The sequence below is a fragment of the Monopterus albus genome, unplaced genomic scaffold, assembly GCF_001952655.1.
Source record: "Monopterus albus unplaced genomic scaffold, M_albus_1.0 scaffold307.1, whole genome shotgun sequence".
In the NCBI taxonomy this organism is placed as follows: domain Eukaryota; kingdom Metazoa; phylum Chordata; class Actinopteri; order Synbranchiformes; family Synbranchidae; genus Monopterus; species Monopterus albus.
The window spans coordinates 714,027-734,381 of NW_018128187.1; the positions used below are offsets into that span (position 1 = coordinate 714,027).

Consider the following 20,355-nt stretch of genomic DNA (forward strand, 5'->3'; position numbering starts at 1 on the left):
GCCGGCCCATCAGTGGCCCCACTGTCACGTGCGGGCCCGCTCTTTTGGCCGCACCGGGCAGGTGGCGATGAGATGTTCTAGAGCCCCACAATACAGGCATAACCCAGTGCGGATACGGCGGGCCTGTTCTTCAGGGTCTAGATGGGCACGTTCCAGGTCCATGGGTTCATCTGTCTGTCGTGGAATGCAGGTCTGAGAATCCCCCATGCGGAGAGATACCCGGGCTTCGGCAGGTGGTAAAGTCATGACGTGGGTCCAGGGGGCCACCCTGCTCTTTCCTTGTGGGAAGAACATAGCTGTTTGTCGATCCGGATAGCCAAGTCCACCAGGGAGCGGAGAGAAGGGGGCTCATCACATGTATTCAGCTCTGCCTTGATGTTCTCATTGAGGCTGTGCCAGAAGGCCGCGCGAAGCGCGCGGTCCTACAAGCCGGCCGGCCTCCGTTGCAAGAACCCGGAAGTCAATGGAGTAATCCAGGACGCGACGAGCCCCCTGGCGGATAGTCATAAGCTCCTTGGCAGCTTGACCCTGATGAGATGAAGGTGAAAAAACAGTCTGTATTTCATCCAGGAACTCGGTGATGGTGGTGCCGATAAGCACACCACTGGAGTCCGCAGCCTCGGCCCAAGTAAGCGCTTTCCCATGCAGCCGGTTGGTAACATAACTGATCTTCTCTTTGTCCGTGCGAAATGTCCGTGGTTGCTGATCGAACACCCGGCGGCACTGCAGCAGAAAACCCTGGCACTTATCCACGCTGCCGTCGAAGACATCCGGTTCGGGGTAAGGCGGATCACGACGGGGACTGGCAGCACAGGGAGCGGAGTGTGGATCTGGGGTGGCAGTGTGACCGTGGTGAGACAATAGGAGCGAGGTGAGTTGTGCTACCTGCTGGGTGAGAGCGGAGATGTCCTGTTGTTGCTGCTGCAGTGCCTGAGCCATTCTGTCCATTTGGGTGGTGACGTGTGCAGGGACAGAAGCGCTGTTTGCACCAGAGCCAGCAGGGTCCATACTGGCCAGTTCTTTCTGTTAGGGTGCGCTCGAACACAGAGTGAGCGAGCAGATAAAAAGCGGACCCAGGTGGCTGGCTTCGGTGCAAGCAGTGAGGTTTATTTACAGTGAAGGTAGTGACATATATACAGGAGGAGTAATGAGGTAGATGACCGGGTGTCGATCAGCAGCAGCAGAAAAACAGTCAGTGGTATGGTGGATGATCCAGAGGAGAGGTCCGAAGAGGAAGAAGACACTAGAGGGGCAGGATAACGACTAGGGTGCTAACAAGGACTAGAGAGAACAAAGACAATCTTAGCATAAACTTGATAAAACAACATAACAACCACTGGCCTGAAGACAGAGAAAGAACTGGCAAGGGAGTGACTGGTGAACAGTGTATAAGTATGGAGGAGACTAATGAGGTGCAGCTGGTGAGTAATCAGGGAAGCGGGGCAGGTGTGTTGAATAGTGTAATCAGTGCAAGGGCTAGGCTAGTGTGAGGAAAAAGAAGAGAGGAAGGTGTAGCCGGGCAAACCTGACAGGGTCTTACTGCAAGAAGACACTACATGGATCACATAAGCAAAAGTAAAAAGAACAAACATGCAAATAAGATGTTGTTTATACACATGTAATCAAAAGTAAACTTAGATCCTCATTAGCAGCCTTTTTTAAACTAATATTCCATTCAATAACCAAAGTGGAGCACTCTGACACTGATTTCATCCTTTGTAGGCTACGACATGTCAACATTTATTAGACGGTACGGACGATATCTGAACGAGAAAGCCTTTGCCTACCGCCAGATGGCTTTTGACTTCACCAGAGTCAAGAAGGGGTATGTTAACCATTGTTATTATAGTCTGTGCTGAAGGGCCTTATTGGCATAGCACGTAACCCTTGCTGTTCATTAATTTACCTTTTTTCTTATTGTCACTTGGCCATGTCCCACGGCTGCTCTTGTCCCCCCATTGAGCATCTAATCTTCTCTCTGATGCATCTCCGTCAGTGCTGAGGGTGCGATGAGAACCATGACCACTGAGAAGCTGTTGAAAGGCATGCCTGTTCTGCAGACTCAGATTGACACACTCCTGGAATTTGATGTGAGTCCAACTTGTCCCTGACTTGTAAACCTAAATGCAGCATTCAAAGACAGATGTTTTCTGATGGCTTTCACTTTCTGTCTGTCTTTCTCCACTCAGGTTCACCCCAAGGAGTTGAATAATGGGATCATCAATGCTGCATTTATGCTGCTCTTCAAGGACCTGGTCAAACTGTTTGCATCCTACAATGATGGAATCATCAACCTGCTAGGTTAGTAGTCCTTGATTGATTAACACCTTAATTGCATGTTTTGCTTGCTTTGCACCATCATATCTCTGAATCCATATGCTATTTGTTTTCTGTATATAGAGAAATATTTCAAGATGAAAAAAAGTGATTGCAAGGAGGCCTTGGAGATCTACAAGAGGTTCCTGACCAGGGTGACAAAGATTGGGGAATTCATGAAGCTGGCTGAGGTACAGTGATGCACAACTGACAGTCCTCAACATTACATTCATAATGATGTATATGTCCTGACACAGAAGTGCAGTAATGCTAATGAGCTTGAACTATTTTTCATTCAACAGATAGTTGGAGTTGACAAAAACGACATTCCTGACATTAACTATGTAAGTCAGCACACAGTATATCACAGTTGTTTTAATGTGTTCCCTGCAAGAACTGGGACTAAGAATACAATGGTCATGAACACCATCCATCCTATCTCACACACACACACACACACTCTGCTGTGTTTTCATTCCTTGTGGGGACTTTACATTGACTCACATTCATTTCCTGTAGACTTATCCTAAACCTTAACCATAACCACTACTTGCCTGACACCTAACCCTGACCCTAACCTCATCCTAACCCTAAACCATGTTGCCACCTTAAAATTCAGTGATTTCCTTGTGGGAACTAGCTTCTGGTTCCCACAAGGATGGCCGAGTCCCCACAGTGTGAGTGTGTTAAAAGGTTTCGGCCCTCATGATGCAAGTAATACAAAGGCACACACACACACACACACACACACACACACAAAAGCACCCATGTCTCATGCACCTGCATCTCCCCAACCCAGTGTCTCCACCCGGGGGTAGTGGTGGATCTAGCAGACTCAGATGACGAAGACTGTCCCTTTAAACCTCTCGAGGAACCGGTAACCACGGATGCACAGGGTGCCTTGGCTGAGTGCCTATTTGCAGGATGGAGTGTCGGCATGTTGATCCTAATTTAATTTGACAGACACGCCACACACACAAATCTCACATGCTTGTGTGTTTTTACAAGCATGTTGGTTTTGCAGTGAGATTTGACAGTGTCACTCTCAGCACTTCTGGCAACTGAAATGTAACATGGACTGAAAATGTGATTTGGTGATGTGAATTTGTGTAAAAGATTAATTAGTGATCCAGTTTTGATTTTGTGTGTGTGTGTGTGTGTGTGTGTGTGTCGGGCTCCCAGCAGTATCCTGGAGTCTCTGGAAACACACATGAATGGTCTGGAGGATACAAAGGGTGGAAAAAAGGGGTAAAGTGTTCAATAATGTCCTTTTATTTTGGTTTGAGTGCTTTTTACTCTCAGCATGAAGCCAGAATAGATCAAGCGGGATCACCATAACAACAAAAGCAAATGAGGCCAAGATCTGAGAATTTCACTTTTTGTTTTTCACAAGTTTTGCTACAAATAAACCAAGAGAAACAGCCCTGTGCAGGTGCCATATTTCAGTATTTTTCGTTAACCCTTCCTCTCTTTTATCCCCTTTATGTTCAATTGGAATCACCAGTGAAGGGTGAGCATATACTGTGTGTTTTGTTGGGACTTTACTAACCTCTTAAAAACTGTGCAGATGTATTTGCTGTCATTTCCCCCCTCCAGGTAAACTTACACATTATCCCCATGCGAATTTCAGTATGTAGGTGATTTTCATGTAAATCGAAGCATTATGCACCATAGCTAACTAGATTCACATGTGGAAATGTGTGTATTGGTGCGATTACATGTGTGAAATATGTTTGGATAAACTGTTAGTCATCACATGTGTATTATCGCATCCTAAAGTGCAATGTGAATCAGTATATGAAGAGTTTTATGAAAATGACTAGCACAAAATTAAAATACACTTGACATAATTAGAGTATGTGAAACAATTGGATCATTCTTTCTTTTCATATTGTGTATGGAAAGTACCTCTTCATATGATCACATATAATGATGTCATTCATGTGAACATTTGCCTGATTTTTTTTAGTTTAGATTTTGGACACACATACATACATTTCAGCTTTTATCAGGTAGATCTGCCTTTTTCAAACACAAATACTAAAAATTCCTCTTCCACTCTTTCAGGTCTCCAACAAAGGTAAGATACACATTTAAAGCAGTCTTCATTTTTTTGCTAAGTTCTTCCAGTCTGATGTATTTCTGAAAAGGGGCTTCTCTTCAGGGATCTCCGACAAACAATGTGTCTCCAACATCGACTCCTGCCAAATCTTCAAATGCTGTTCCTGCACTGCAGCCTCCACCTGGGGAGAGTGCCGCCTCTGCCGCTGCCGCTGCCGCTGAGCCGGCTGAAGAGTGAGTGACGATTTTCTGTGACCATCCTGTGGCTGCCATCTCTTCTGTGTTAGTCTATGGCCTCAAGTCTGTCATGTGCCACTGCTGTTGGATCAAATCTGAAACTAATTTTAACACATTTGGCGATAAATTCCTCTGTGCTGCTTTTGAAAACACACCCCAGGGCTAATTTTGCAGCAGTATACTCTATAATGTCCATGATTATATGGGTCATTTATTTGCTAAACCCTAAAAGAATACCGGAGGCACCACTCTAATGGAGGAATGGACGAATTGCCATGAAATTTTATACACGCATTTATGGCCCTCCAAGGATGAATTCTGCTGACTTTAGTAATCCCTTGACTTTTACTCAATTTCCATGAGGCTGAAATTTTAGTTTTTGAGTAAAATATGTTAGCTATTTCACTGAGCTTCATGAAATTTGCAACAGATATTTGTGGTCCTTAGAGGATGAATTCTGATGCGTGTTTTGAGTCGTCATAGTTTCTTCTTGTACCATCATCAGGTCAATTCTTTTATGTTTTCAGCACTTTGGTTTATGGCCAAACACTTCTGAAACAAATGGCATTTCTATTAGCCTCAGCTGTACTTTGTGTTTATGTAAGCATATTAACATGTTGAACTACAATGAAGAACATGAAAAACATTATACATGGCTAACATCAGTATGTTAATATTGTCACTATGATGATATGAACATGCTGATTTTGCCATTTAGCTCAAAACACTGCTGTGTGCAGCCTCAAACTGCTGCTAGCATGGACACTTACTGTTGTTTTGGACTATTATGAAAAATAATATTTACTTTCTTATTTATTCATGGGTTTTAACCAATAAATGTGCATGTGGAGCAGAGGGTTTTTTCTCAGCAGTCTGCAACAAAGGTTAACTAAATGTTAACCTCATCCTCTGCATCTTTCTCATTTTATAGTTCTTTGCTGGACCTGGATCCATTGTCCTCCTCAGGTCCTTCTGCACCATCAGCTGGCCCCACGTCCTGGGGAGGTAAGTAACCCTCCTTCATGTCTAACCAGCTATTGTTCATTGGTTTACAGTGAAATGGACCACTGTCACGGTGAATGTCAAGAAATTAGTGAATTTTCTTTAATTAAATTTCTACATAAACAGTTTATTGCTGAGTTTTCATTAAAAGTGTTTCATTTACAATAAAGAAGTAAACTAATACAATCTTGAGCTAACATATTTTTCCCTGTGCCTTTGTTTTCTGCTTCCATAGATCTTCTTGGTTCAGGTGAGTGTTACTCTACTTTTCACTTCATCTTCACCTTCTACTTTTGACTAGTGTAGTTTAAATCATTCTCTCTGTTACCTTAATGTCACCATCTTTCTCTCTTAACATACTCTAATCTATAATCGATGTGACCTGTAAACAATGTCAGTGTTTTAACCCGAAGTGAACTTTCAGATAGGTAGATTTAATGTACCGATGTCACATAGTTACCTACCTTTGTCTTCCTCAAGCTATTCTCTTTAGCCTGAGTCTTTGTTTCTCTCTACCTTCTCTCTCCCCTCCCTCCACACACTCCATTGTCGGCTATTTTGGTTGGTTGCTTTTTATTTGTTGATTATGGCTGGATGGTGCTGGATAACTTTACAACTTTGATTTGGTTAAAATCTGAATTTTGCTTTGGTCGGTCAATTCCAAATTATCTGAACTGGGTTTGATTTGAATTGGACCTTTGTTTTGGCTTGCTTTTCTTCACTATCATTTTGAACGGTGAATCACACTATTTTGGTTGCTCTTTTGGGGTTTATTTTGGTGCCTTTCTTTGGGGGGATTTCAAACAACCCCTTGGTACTCGCAGAAATGGGGGATTCCTTGCTATCTGAACCCACTCTCACGGCAGAGCCCGCCCCCTCCTCTGCAGCAGCGCCACCCACTCTTGCAGCGGCAGAACCTGAAGCCTCTCTAGCTCCTCCCACTAGTACAGCAGCTGCCACCTCCCCTGGTGCCACCAATATGGATCTGTTGGGAGGTCAGTGGGCTTCCAGAAAATTCTCTACAAAAGAATCACTCTGGGAAGCTCAACCCTAAAACCATCACACAATATGATAACACATGCATGCCCAAGCACATACAGAATGCAGACAGAACTTTGCAGATTTATCGATGATATTGTCAACGTCCTGCTAACAAAGCTGCATCATCAGTAACAGTGAAGTCTGAGGGCTGTTTCAGACTCTACGCAAACTACGTAAACACAATCAAAAACACAAGGGTCACACAAGTATTTATCTACATAAGCAGTGGTTGCCCTGCATCTTGGCAGATATGATATTCCGCTCATGGAACAGGGGGCAAGAGTCACTGGCCCATGGTCCTAATCAGGTCGCGTGATTTATCTGGTAGAAATGAAAATCTCTGCTGACAAAGACTGCATCATTTTGCGTATGCTAAATTGTCGCCATTAAAAGGAGAAAAGCGTTGTGCATTTGCCGTATCTTAAAGATGCAGATAAACACAAACAACTTTGCACTGCTCTTTTTGTTTTTTAACACCACATACCGTTCTTCTTCTGAGTGACAGTACAGTATTTGCATTAGTTCCTCTATTGGAAATGCATGAAATAACACTGGTGCTTGTGTCATGTTACAAAATTTTGGATGACACATTTTGCTACACAAGTATGTGCCAAACCCTCTTTGCGTAGCTGGAAGAATTCATGGCTGTGTAGCTTGCGTAGTCTGAAAGAGCCCCTAGGCTGTGTCTGAGATCACCTGCTCATTCACTCCTTCACTACTCCCTATATAATGTACACTCAGTAATTTACGCAGTAGTGAGTAGTAAATTCAGATTTTGGACACTTACAGAACTAATCACTGTCTTTTTGTAGTATCACTAATGGCTGTAGATAATATTCGCATCTGTAAAACATGGTGCATTACACGGTGGGATTATTAGCAAAAAGATGCTGTGGACACTGCTGTTTTCACTCCACTGTAGAATTTTTGAGGGCTCTAAACAGTGGACACTCAGCATACACACACTCAATTAAAATCGCAGACATTGAATGTGGTGCACTAGTGGTTTTGCATTAATGATGCATGCCTCCATCGTTTTCAGCTATCATGTGGCACATGGGCCATGTGATTGTTTGAAAGGCGAGGGGGCAGTGGCTCATGACAATACTGCTGATCAAAAGTGACATTCTGAAATAAACTGTGACAAAAAATGACACGAATAAGAACAAAATAAGAATAAACTCCAGTACAAAAGTAAGAGTGATAAAATAACATGCATAATGATGAGCTGAGTGTGAATAATATCTTCAATATGAACACAAATGATCAGCTCATTTATTAGTTTAACATAAATCATTCATGATTATTTATTTTATATTTATTTATTTATTTATCAATGACCACTTCAAAGCTTGATACAAAATATCTAGATCCTGCAGGATGCTAGATATCAGAAACACTGGTTCATTTTGTATCACACGCACACACACACACACAGTATTTCTCTACAAATACTGCACATACAAACATTTCAACATTATGTAATTTTGAAAAGGGACTCACCTTTGGCTTGCACGTCAACAGTGCTGCACTCATTCTCCGTATGCATCGTGTTTGATAGGCGAACATGCTTTTCTTTGACCTCAGTGAAAAGCAATTCTATCAAACCCTGTCACGTGGTTACATCTACAAACGGCAGCTATAGATTTCAGGCTTATTCTTCTCTTTGTGCAGTAGATTAAAGTTTGCTGTAGTGTCTCCTGTCTGTACTCACATGTGTCCAATCACCTGTCAGTCAATGTCACATAACCAGCGCTTTAAACTGTAGGGTTTTTTTATTGTTGAAATTTAGTGCTGATGCTTCTTTTTTTCTACTCAGATGTTCTAAGCTTACCTTTATTTCCCAGGTTTTGTCCTCATGTCTCTTGACTCCTTATTTTTTCTTTCCATCTTTATTTCTTCATCCATTTCTGTCTCCCTGGACTCCTCTGTCCTCTGCTGGGGTTTCTGTGTAAACCTCAGACGCCTTCGCGACACCTGCTCCTGCCAGTGAGGCGTCTGCAGCAGTGGCTGAAGGCGGGGCTGCCGCTACCTTCTCCCAAGCCGCCAATGGTGGAGCTGGTGGGTGACTGAACGTCTGTCAGTACATGTGTTCATGTGTGTTGACTGAACTGTCTGATCAGTTTGCGGGTGACAGTAAGTAAAGGATCTGAATACTTTACCAACCACTTGTTTGAGGGTCATGAACAAAAAGATGCCCAATAACTTAGCAAGCAGTTTGTGTAGATGGAAACACTCATGTGTGCCTTTATTGTTGGTCTGGTGTCTTGATCAGATTTTCATCTCAAGGCTTTGTGCAGGAAATGTAGGCGTACGGATTCACTATTCATCGCCGGTCATATCTGGACAGTGCTATTGTTACCATGGCAATTCAAGGCAATATTCTTGTCGGTTATCTTTTGGCATTCGACTCTGCATTTTCTTCTGCGGAGAAGGTTGCCTGTGGCAGTTGTGTGGTTTTGGTTGTAGTTAAGTTGTGCTTTTTTTAAGGTACTGTGAAGTTGTTAAATATTCCTGCAGTTGTGTGTCATTTTTGTCGACCACAGATGCTAATTTTAGCTATAACAGTTTGAACTGACAGCAGGAGTGTGTTGGAGCTCTGCATATTCTGTCCTCATGTAACTCCTCCCTGTTGCTTCTTCTTTTTTTTTCTCCTCAGCTTTCATATTTATATCAGTGATTTCATCCCCATTGTCGTCTCATGAAGCATGTTTACTCTGTTTAGTATTAAATTCACTGTCTAACACATCGCATTCTTCTCCATGTGTTACATCTCTTCCTCACCCCCTCATCCCATTTCTTCCTCAAAGACCCCTTTGTTCCCTCAGATGGTAACATCAACATGTCACCTTCAGGTCTAGACCTTTTTGGCATGGTGACACTAGAGAATAACAACCTGGGTAGTTCGCTGGATGCCTGTTTTAGCTCTGTAGCACCCCAGCCCTGTCCTTCCCCTTCACCGCCCTTCACCTCCACATCCAGCACCATCACCAGCACTGCAACCATTTCAGCTCTCGTAGTATCCCCCAGTGCCACCAACCCTGCAACTGATCTTTTCTGTGGTAAATGTTAAAGATGTGTGTGGTCTGTTAATCTTAGTGTCTGGTCATATTGATTGGCATCTTTCTGGCTCTCTAGTCTGCCTGCCATCCATCTCCCTTCCTCGAGTGCACATATCAAAGGCTCTCTATCATTTAGCTGTTGTGTGTGTGCAGCATCATCATTTTAAAGTGTTTGAGCATTCTAATATTCCTGTCTCTGGGTGCGCATGTGTTCGTAGACCTCTTTGGTTCCATGCCAGACACAAGCTTCACCAAAGCAGACCCTGCTCCCAGTGTTGACTTGTTTATAGCAGGTACCCTATTGCACCCAGTCTGCCATCTTGTATGCTGTTATTCTCATATCCTGTCTTGCTGTGCTTGTTTCTCAGCTTTGTCCTTGGCTTTGATTAGAGAAGGAAAAAACAAGGAAATGAGATTGCTGTCTTACAGGTCAGCTGAACCCCACTGAGCTGTCTAGAGTTTTCACTGAACCACTCTCACCTCGTTCCCATTCTGGCATGTACTGTGTGCACTGAAATTGCAGCTGATAAATGTGCATCATAAAGTCACTAGTTTGTGTGTATTTGTGTTTGGGCTCTAAACACCATCTCCACCTTGCCCTCCCCAGCAGAAGCATTCAGCTCCCCTGCCCCCATCCTCTCCTCTGCACTCCCACCCAAAATGGCCACGGGAGCCATCATGAACCTGTTTGGTGGTGGGTAACTCACAGCTGCCTGCCATCACCCTGTCACTCCTCATGAAGAAGAGATGAATCTGGGAAGGCTGTAAAATGAACAAGTTGATATTAAAAACATCAGATTTTGCTTATGGTCATAATTACTGGCTAGATACTGTATGTTGCTGCATATTGTACTTTTTCTGTGCATTAGTTCAGTTTTTGTGTTGTCAGTTTAAATTCACAGATACGTATCTTGTACCAATGGAAACTTTGCCTATGTGGATCAGCCATAATATTAATATATTACAAGCAGATACCTGAGATCAATCCCTGCTCATGTTGAAATGGCTAAATTATTAAAGAGCTGCTTTTGGCTGTAAACACAGATTTTACAGTGTATGAACGTGTGTCTTTTAAAATGCATGTAGGTGCTTTACTGTGACTGCAAAATGAGTATAGATTGCATTATTATAAGCTGTGTGTATGTATGTTCTAATTTCTAAAAGCAACTGTCTGCAGTTTATTGAACTATGAGTGAAAAATTGTACATGTATACATTGAACTTTCCTATCTAACTCTGAACACTTTGTTTGGCATTAGCAGTGTGAAGCCGAAGGCTGATTATTACCCCTTCTTTGCCCTTATGCTGCGATGGAAATGGCTCCCCCTGCATTGATGTGGCATGGTATGGTTTGGTATATGTTGCGTTGACCTGCCAGAGTCCACAGGAGGAGATGCCCCAGCTGCTGCTGCTGCTCCTGCGGCCCCTGGTGCTGAGCTTATGTCAGGTAAAAAACATATGTGAAGTGCCAAGCTGCATGCATATGTATACAATCAAGGGTAAATCACTATGTTGTAAACATTTCATGGAACTATTTCAGTGAACACACTGTGCTGTATCCATGGAGGGATTATTTAATAGGCCCACCAGGCAAAGGCCAAGCGGCCCCCGGGGCCAGAGCCTCTGTATGATCTGACTCATGTTAATTTTTTTTTGTTGGAAAGTCACAGACCTCTGGTAAAAGTAGATGTGTTAAATTAGATGTTTGGCAGCAGAAAGCTTAAGAAAAAAGAACCTGCAGCTCAAGTTTTTATTGATGTGTTCCTATAATTATTTGTAAAGCATGCTTTAGTTTTTAGTGTAATAATCGTGCAGTGTGTGTGTGTGTGTGTGTGTGTGTGTGTGTGTGTGGAGCTGCTGGGGCAGCCTCCCTTAATCTCCAGTGTAAATTAAACACTAAAGTTTAGCTGCAGCTGTTCAACCAACAGCAACACCTGATAGTTCTGATTTATCTGCAGAATGTTTAAAGAAACACAGCATCATTTGTTTTAGTCTGTTTTTTGTGTCTTCCTGCTCCTATGTATGAGAGGTGTGCAGCCTTTTACATGTCTGTGCCCAGTTGTACACACGTCTGTGTTAAGTGACTGCATGATGCCTTGTTATTGTCCTTCTAAATTCATGTTTTTAGTAGCACTTTGTCATTTCTTTGCAACAGTGTTTGCCTGTCATAATGGTTGTTTTGTGATGATAGATAACAGTTAATGAAATAATTGTTTTATTTATTCACTCATATAAACAATACAATAGATTTTATGTTCTTTGCATAATGAATTGAGTGTTGTTGTTTCAGTGTCAAGACAAAGGTCAGATGGATCATGTTAACATCATTATTGCATCACCACCTTATTTGCATAGTACTATTTTTGTTTTTGTTTTTGGAGAATTCCTCCAGTCGCTTCCATGTTGCACGACTGCACAACCAGTAACCGTGGTAACTGTTACTGGGAATGTGTGACCTTGCTCACCTGGTTTCTGGTCATCTCCTGTCCTGTGCCATTGAGCTTCATGTTATGCAACTGATGGTCTGCCATACTACTACTTTCAGGCTTAACTCTTTCTTTCCCCTCTTTCTGTCATTCACATAATAACCTCTAGTAGTTTCTCTGCTACTCGCTCCTGTTAAATCATTTGCATTTTTCTCTCTTTCTGGAATTTCTTTTCTCTTTCTCCCCTTCTTGCTTCTCTTTCTCCATGTGGCTCTTGGGCTGGCTCATTGCTTGCTTCCTGCCATTTGACCGGGTGAGTTTTCTTGCTCTTTAACGCGCTAATTTCCCACAGTGCACTGCTGCATTGCAGTGGTGCAGAGCAAGCTCAGCTGCATTGTTCCTTCCACCACCAGATGCTTAATGGTTACAAAGAGTATGTGAAGTAGCAGTATTTATTTAATGTTTCTGTAGCAATGAACCCATCTTCATTCTAGCTGCAGTGTTTTGCTTCCCTCATCTTTTCTGCAGCAATTACACACAAATGTATCTACAAATACTGAAAATGTATTATTGGCACTGCCTCTGTTGTTATGATGGTAAAATGAGGTGTTTGTCACATGGTCACAAATTCTGGTTCATATTCATACACATATTTTCAAAGATTATTTCCTATACCCAGATAGCAAAGAAGCATGTAAGCAGCTGATCTGACAGATGTCTCCTGTAGCAGATATGACTCTATTTTACATATTGTTGCTATTTTACACACAGTCCATTTATCAGCTTTTAATACGCTGCAATGAGCCATTTCACTTCTTGCTATGATGATACTAATATCTTACTTTACAGTATTAACCAACTCACATTCCCATCCTCTTCTCATCTCTCTGTTGCCATGGAGACACCTATTGGTTGTGGCGTAGTAAGCAGAGCCCTAATGATAGATCTGTCTTAATCCACTCTGCTAGTAAAGAGGTCTGCTACTGAGCTGTGATGGTGTGTGGGGATAGTTTGCACTGAGGGATATTAAATATCTCCCTCCCTTTTCCATCCTCTTCTCTCATTGTTTTGCCCCGTAGTATTTGATGGACTAGGGGATATAATGAAACCCACTGTTGCCCCTCAGACAGGTGATGTTGACACCTCCATGGCTAACATGGCAAGTAGTAAGTAGTCATTTAGATTAAATAAAGCAATACTGTAGATATCTGAGCATTCTGGGAAATGTGCTCTCTTTCCAAGAGATGGCAATACGACTCTCATGTCTAAGCATTAAATGAAGCTGGAAGGCATTAGCGTAGCATAGCATACAGTTTGAAAGCAAGGGAACACAGCTGGCCTGGCTTTCTCTAAAGTGCACTGAGGAGCACCTGTAAAGAATCTTGTGTAGTTTTACATTACTTTTGTGTATTAATTAAGCAAAGATATGCACTGTGTTTATTATTAGTGAGCTTTAGAGGTGTTGGTAGGCAAACGTTTGAAGATTGGAGAGAGCCTGGCTAGTTGTTTCTCCACTGTTTTCTGTCTTTATGCTAATCCTGACTTTAGCGCCATACTTAACTAACAGACATGAGAATGGTATGGATCTTTTCCTCTAACTCTCAGAAAGAAAGGTTGTTTTTTTTTTTAGAAAAAAGCGATTTCCCATTGCATTAATTTACATTGTCTTGCAAGTAAATTTGATTGCATTAAATTCTGTAATAATAAGTTGTAATAATATGTCTTTAAATGAAAATTGTGATTTTGCAGTATCACTCTCTCTCTCTCTTTTGTCTCAGATCTCACAATGGGAACCCCAGCGGCCCCTCAGGTAGCTCCCCCCAGTTGGGGTGCACCCATGGTAAATGTTGTCTGTGTCTTATAGCATGGAGTGGAGCTGCATGGCAGCAACAAACAGGGCATACCTGTAGCAGCAATCACAAATATTGCCTTCATCTGGCTCTCCAGGTTCCAGGTCCACTCACATAGCTAGCAAATCAAGAGGTGTGGCAATAAAGCAAGGAAACAAAGCATGCCATATTACTCAGCCTTTAGCAAGTTACAGACATTGCAGGGTTTTTTTTATGTAAATCTAGTACGCTGTCCACAATGCATGCACTTATTAGAAATGTCTAACAAATGGTCAAAACCAAGGGCAGAAATTCAGGCAGATTCATTTGGAAGAGTATAAAGGCCACTGCACAAAATGTATTTAAATTCTGACCTAAAATTCAAACTTCCCAGAAAAAAGTCAGAATTCAAATCATTTTTGTACAGAGGCCTTAATCCTCCTCCGTAGATTCAACATGTAGTACGCTTCAAAATATTTTTTATAATATATTTCTGGAAAATCTACCGGAGAGTGATGAAGTTGCAAGTGATGGTGCCCAATTGGAAACAGCTTCTTCGTTTCTTAAGTTTGCATTTTATTTTAAGCCTGTTGGAGTCCAGGAAAACCGCCTGGTTCTCCTCTCATAGTTGAACTCCTTCTTTAACACATTGGCTTCCTATGGCTATTCAGTCTTTTTGGCAACAACAGATCTGACACTTCACTCTGAAGGCTACCTGCAACAAGCTTCCCCTCCACTCTAACTCCTTGTGCATGTGTGTTGTGCCATGTTTATTGTCCAGCATTAACATTACTTTTTTACATGTATATGTACTTTTTTTCTTATGTTATGTTGTGGTGTGTCTATGTCAGTCTTATAGGTAGTGTAGTAACATCCCAACTCCTCCTCCTCTCCCTCCCATCCCCTCCACACCTTTAGACTGTACCCATGGGTGTCCCTGCTTTTATGGGGACTCACCCCAGCTTCTGCATGGTAAGCACACCAGTCCAGTCCAATAATGTCCCTAAACCAGTCTGGACATTACTGGACACTAATGGACAATGACCCCTTTAGGTGGCCCTCACACCCTTCGACCAACACTGTGTCTGATTGTCCCTTTTTCTTCCTGTCTGTCTCTGTGTAAGCTGGGAGCACCAGGTGTTGGAGCTCCCATGATGCCCATGGTGAGGCCAGGCTTCCCTGCCACCGGAGCAACCCCTGGAGCACCGGTAACACCCTTATTCTTAATTTTATTATACATACATTTATACCTAAAGGTTACACATACTCTAGCATAAGGAGTTTTAATACTAACTAGGCTAGTGATAGTTGTTGAACCATCATGTGATGTCTTAGAAAAAGCCACAGAGCAGAATACTCTGCATTCGCTACAAGTGAGCCACGTTTGATGCTGCAGCCATGGCCAGCTAACTCCCTTAATGTGCACTTAAGGCTACAGTATGTAACTTAAGGTAGCACTAGCATGAAACTCCAAATCAATCCACTCTGCTCCACCCAGCACTCCCTCTCCCTGCTCCACTATGCTCTACTATGATCCACTACGCTCCGCCTCACTCTTCCAGACTCTTCACATATCTGTTGTTATGAAATTACAATAAATGAGAATGCAACAAAACTCACTTGATTAAACAGAAATCATTGAAAATCTCTGATTGGTTAGAGAGGTCAGTCCTGCTCAGACCTTTTAGAAGCTAATGTCTCTGCACTGCTGCCAGTGCTGTTCAATGAGTCTGGGTCACAGGAGGCTTTGACTGCACCTCTCCACATTAGGACAAGTTTTGGAGCAGATTCCTACAGCTAAAATGTAAATTTACATACTGTGGCTTTAATGACCGTAACATTACTGCCATAGTTCCTGACCCTGGGATCAAAACCTTCCAATGAGCCCCAAAATACTGTAAATCTGAGTTTACAAGCTGATTAAAAGAACTGACAGTTCTCTAATTTCAGTTTTTCTTGCTTGTTACTGTCACCCTTCAGCCCTCTGAAATACTACTAATGTAAAAAACTCTTTTAGTTAAATTGTTCAGTCCACACAACAGCCATTACTAGTGCTTGAGATTTGAGTTACACAGCATCTTGTTTTAAAAGGGGGATTGTACCTACATGTAAAGGCCAGTTTAGCCACTGCTCAGCTTGTGAAAACAGTCGTATAAAGTCTTCTGTGGCTGTGGAGGAGTTTTGTCAAGACTGAGAGCGGTTGTCGTGGCTTGAACTTGGAGAGAACAAACTGACAGGAAGGCTGTGTTACTAACTTGTGGCATGGCATTTGAAAGACATGGGAATTAACCAGGCTGGAAGGGTCCAATGAAATGTATCAATGTATCAATACTTTGACTTGCCAGTCTGAGCAAGGTTTTTGTTTCCGTGTTTTTCTGTCTGTCATAGAGTATGTAATTAGACCCCGCCTTTTTCTGTTGGGAACTTGTTTTAATCAAATCTCATTTTGTCTCCATCTCTCTGCTTCTCTGTGCCTGCAGGTTTGTCATTGTCTGAAGCTCTGTCGATGTGGATGTCTGCACTTACCCACTGCCTTCCCTCAGTCATGCCACAGCCATTCAGCCAACCAGCCATCACACCTTTGATCTTTAGCCCTCTAACCTCCTACCGGCCGTGACCCCTAACAAAACCTGCCCTTCTTATCTAATGTTGTAGCACAACTGTGAATGTGAACCCTAGATACAGAAAACAACATTCTGTTTATGTGTGTGTGGGTGTGTGTGTAATTCAGTGTTAAACTTTCCTTAATATATTACTGGAAAATGAATTAAAATAAATAAATAAATGTGTATTTAGATTCATTCTGAATTTCCACGTATCAGCTGATTTGGAATGGTGGATATGTCTGTTTCTTTGCGCATTTCCCAGACGAGGACCGTGTTGTTAAATGTGGACTGTGTTCAGTGTGTATACAGTACCTTCACTGGCCAACACCCACTCCCATAGCTCTGTCCTGTCATTCAAACTAATACTGAGCTACGTTTATGTCATTAATGAAAAGAAATTGGTTGTACCTATATCTGCTTGGCCATCCACGCTCCCACCGGTCTACTTCAAGATTTTGGAGAACAATTCTTGATCAGAATGTACCTGAAATCTGGACTTTCATCAAACATGTCAAATAATGTTCAGTTTCATCTTTGCTTTAGCTTTTTTTAAGGATTGTATGAACATGCAAAAATTTGTGAACTGTGTTCAAACTGACATATGCATTTCTGACTTTAAATGAGAGATGAAACATATTTTCTTTAACCTTTATTTTGAGAGGGAAAATGTATCATATATTTTTAGTTACATCAAATTATATGGTTGAAAAAAAGCAAGTAGACTCAAAAATGTCCCTCCTTTGTACATACCTCTCAGACTGTAATCAGTCAGTATTGAATGGAATCTTTGTTGCGCCCTCTGCTGGTGTGGAATGATACTGTATCATAGCGTGCAACACATGGTTGCATTTTAACACTCAAAGCACTCAAAACACTTTCCATGTCTCTGCGTCCACACAACATAGCTCTTTTCCATGTCTCTGCGTCCACACAACATGACCCCATGTTAGGGTGGAAATCAAAGACAGGGAAGCATTTGTGTATGTAACTGGAATGCGGCCTGGGTACTCCTTAGGAAATTTGTATGGCAGCAGCGGCAAATTTGGTCATGTGCTGTCACTGGAGGTGTTGGAAGTATACGCTGGATGTTCTCTGTGTTGTTTATTTACAAAAGTGATTGTATCTTAATCCATTTAACAAAGTGTTGAAAGAAAAATAAAGATGACAATGATGCATACAACTAAAAAGAATGTGGATAAATAATGTTTGCTACTGTAAGTATTCATATGAAGGCTGTGTTTTTTCCCCCCCGGGTTAATATGGATGGCATCGTTACCCCCTCCTCCTGCATGTGAGTCCAAATGAGATGCAATAAAAGATGAATACACTGATCCAAACGACCCTCACGGCTCATTACTTATCTCTGGTCTGCTTAATTTTAAAAACCATTTTATTGGTTATCAGCATGGATTATCTTTGTTACATATCTTACAAGAAATGCATTTGTGGCACCAAAGAAAAAGTACAATACAAGATTATTTTGTTTGCTTTTAAAGTATATGTGCTCCTTACAACATGCAACATGAGAAGATAAGAGTTTGTCTTTCCCTTTACATAAACTGTTTTATTTACTTACAGGTGTATAAAATTGGTATTTCAGAAACAGACAAACAACTGTAGTGTTTAAAAAGGGGACTTTTTGTCATCCACAGGGTTTACTGCATGTTTCCCACATTCTCCAGATGCACTGGCTGATAAATAGGCCACAGATTCAGAACAGGGGACATTTGCTGCAACTGTGTTTTACAGGTTTGTTGATATGGCCTGACAACATGAGCTGGCCTCAGATCAGCACTCCTGGGTCAGTATGTAGAAAGCTGCTCCTTCAAAACATTTTGATAGAACATGAAAACATTTATAAAAGACAGAGTCGGCATAAAAACAACAAATTGTGCACACATTTTTTGATTTTTAACATCAACATTTATCATAAGGTTTCTTCCTATATACTGCAATATAGCTACTGCAGTATTTTTCTCCATTGCTCTTTAAGTTCAAACCTCCTTACAGAGATCTGGATCTCCATGAATCCAGTGGCAGATCTGGGCATATTTAGGAGGAGTGATCCTCACTGCAACATTAAAGTCCCCCTGTTCACCCCCCTCCACCTCCACCCGCTGATGGCCTGAGAACACCCCGATCACCCTCCTCTGCCACTTCCCTTTGCTGCTTGCATCTGCCACCTCCTGCCTCAGACGGATGTAAACACCTGCGCCTGTTGCGCCAGGCCGTGCGTCACAGTGCTGGTACATCAAATCCTCCGACTCCTTTGCTACTGAGCAAAAACGATAAACCACCTTCTCGTTTCCACGGTCACCCCGCAGGCTTTTGTCAGCGTCGTAGCCTGAGAAGTGGATCCGCGCCAAAGGAGCGGAGGAGGGAGCAACTCCGAGCATCATGTACCTCAGCTTCATGGGTCGTTTCAGCTCCAGGAGGGCGTAATTGTAGTCAGAGGAAAGTGAGTTGTTGGAGCTGTCAGTGTGGATCCATCCTTGAGGGATTCGGGTTTGTTTAACTCGTGTCCAACGGAAGACAGGCTGCCTTCTGGGTTCAACGCTGCGTCGAATGCGGTTTTGTTTCCCTTGTCCTCCTCTCTCAGAGTCACCTATATTTCCATGAACAGCTACCACAGGACCTCTCTCTCTTTTCCCCCTGCGTCTCCTACCTTTGCCTCCATTTCTCTCTCTCACTTCATCCCCATCTATTTCGTTCTGCTCCACGCCTTCCTCCGCTATCTGCTCCTCCCCTTTCCCCTCACCTGTCTCCCTCTGTCCTTCTATCCCACCCCTCCGCCGCCCACCTCTCCTCCGACCCCCTCTTCTCCTTTTGGTTTTGAGCTGCAGCACTCCAACTTTAAGCTTCCTAGCGCTCTCTAGGTAATCCTTCCCGTCATGAACGCAGTGTGCTGCTGTTAGCACATGTTTGGGAGATATAAGGACTCCAGAGCAGCCTGTGGAGAGACGAACTGCGGTAGAGAACGGGTAGTTGGTGATAAAATGTGAGTCAGTGATCACAAAGCGTCCATCTGTTCCATAAACCTGCCGTTTCCTGCGAGTGCTTGATGGTGTGGTTACAGACCTACTTGTTGATGTCTTGTTAAGCCAAAGCAACCTGATATCTGTATGCGTACGTGTACCATTTGCATACATTGTCTCATATCCCAGAATTCTCTCTTGGTCAGCTTGGTCCATAGGCAGGAGGCTGCTGTGACACTCCATCCCACATAGCATCTTTGTCCCTCCTCTCTCCTCATCCTCCTCCTGCCCTCTGAATGAAGGTGTCTTTAAAAGTTGTGTGTGCGTGTCCAGCAGCAGCGGGAGGCTCTGTCGGCACCACCTATCCGCCTCGCTGTTCCCGTCTCTACCAAAAACTCCAGAATCTGTCAGAGAAGCCGCACAGAGCAGCACGCACAGGAGGTGTTTGAGGCCCATTCCACTGAAAAGAAAGACAAGAACACACTATTTGATCACCTTTCACATTCCAGATTTTTTCAAGAGAAGACCTGCGCAAATTCCTACAGCTCTTACCAGAGATGTGGCAGCAGATGGCGCACAAGCTCAATTTCTACAGAGCAATGTCTTAAAAATGTCTGTGATCGTTTAAATTGAATTAACAGGCTGTTTCAAAATGCAGGTAATTATTATTACATGCAACAGCCGACTCTGACATTTTTATCAGCCTCTTCTTAAAAAATGAGTTAGTCAGTCTAAAAAAAATCTAAAATTATAAATATCCAGAGTGGGTAAAAAGACATACAGCGTTTGTAAATTTAAGAG

The 20,355-nt window shown here is 42.5% G+C and overlaps 2 protein-coding genes across 2 annotated transcripts in view; one reads left to right on the forward strand and one right to left on the reverse strand.

The window, feature by feature from the left end:
* Positions 1-15,250, forward strand: part of LOC109973853 (clathrin coat assembly protein AP180-like) — a 32,040-nt gene extending 16,790 nt beyond the window's left edge. The window contains exons 5-21 of the mRNA XM_020623691.1: positions 1,723-1,825; positions 1,997-2,090; positions 2,190-2,301; positions 2,401-2,507; positions 2,619-2,660; positions 3,491-3,564; positions 3,821-3,826; positions 4,384-4,396; positions 4,481-4,611; positions 5,546-5,619; positions 5,852-5,866; positions 6,441-6,611; positions 8,620-8,718; positions 11,097-11,165; positions 13,224-13,310; positions 13,923-13,984; positions 15,098-15,250. Coding sequence (XP_020479347.1) covers positions 1,723-1,825; positions 1,997-2,090; positions 2,190-2,301; positions 2,401-2,507; positions 2,619-2,660; positions 3,491-3,564; positions 3,821-3,826; positions 4,384-4,396; positions 4,481-4,611; positions 5,546-5,619; positions 5,852-5,866; positions 6,441-6,611; positions 8,620-8,718; positions 11,097-11,165; positions 13,224-13,310; positions 13,923-13,984; positions 15,098-15,250 — 1,412 coding nt within the window. The remainder of the gene's footprint in view (positions 1-1,722; positions 1,826-1,996; positions 2,091-2,189; positions 2,302-2,400; positions 2,508-2,618; positions 2,661-3,490; positions 3,565-3,820; positions 3,827-4,383; positions 4,397-4,480; positions 4,612-5,545; positions 5,620-5,851; positions 5,867-6,440; positions 6,612-8,619; positions 8,719-11,096; positions 11,166-13,223; positions 13,311-13,922; positions 13,985-15,097) is intronic.
* A 2,701-nt stretch (positions 15,251-17,951) lies between these two features.
* LOC109973836 (serine protease 23-like) lies at positions 17,952-20,116 on the reverse strand. Its single transcript, XM_020623670.1, has 2 exons — positions 20,107-20,116; positions 17,952-20,014 (listed from the first exon to the last, which is right to left on the reverse strand). The coding sequence occupies exon 2, from the start codon at positions 20,008-20,010 to the stop codon at positions 18,574-18,576; it is 1,437 nt and encodes a 478-aa protein (XP_020479326.1). The 5' UTR covers positions 20,011-20,014; positions 20,107-20,116; the 3' UTR covers positions 17,952-18,573.
* Positions 20,117-20,355: the final 239 nt, after the last annotated feature.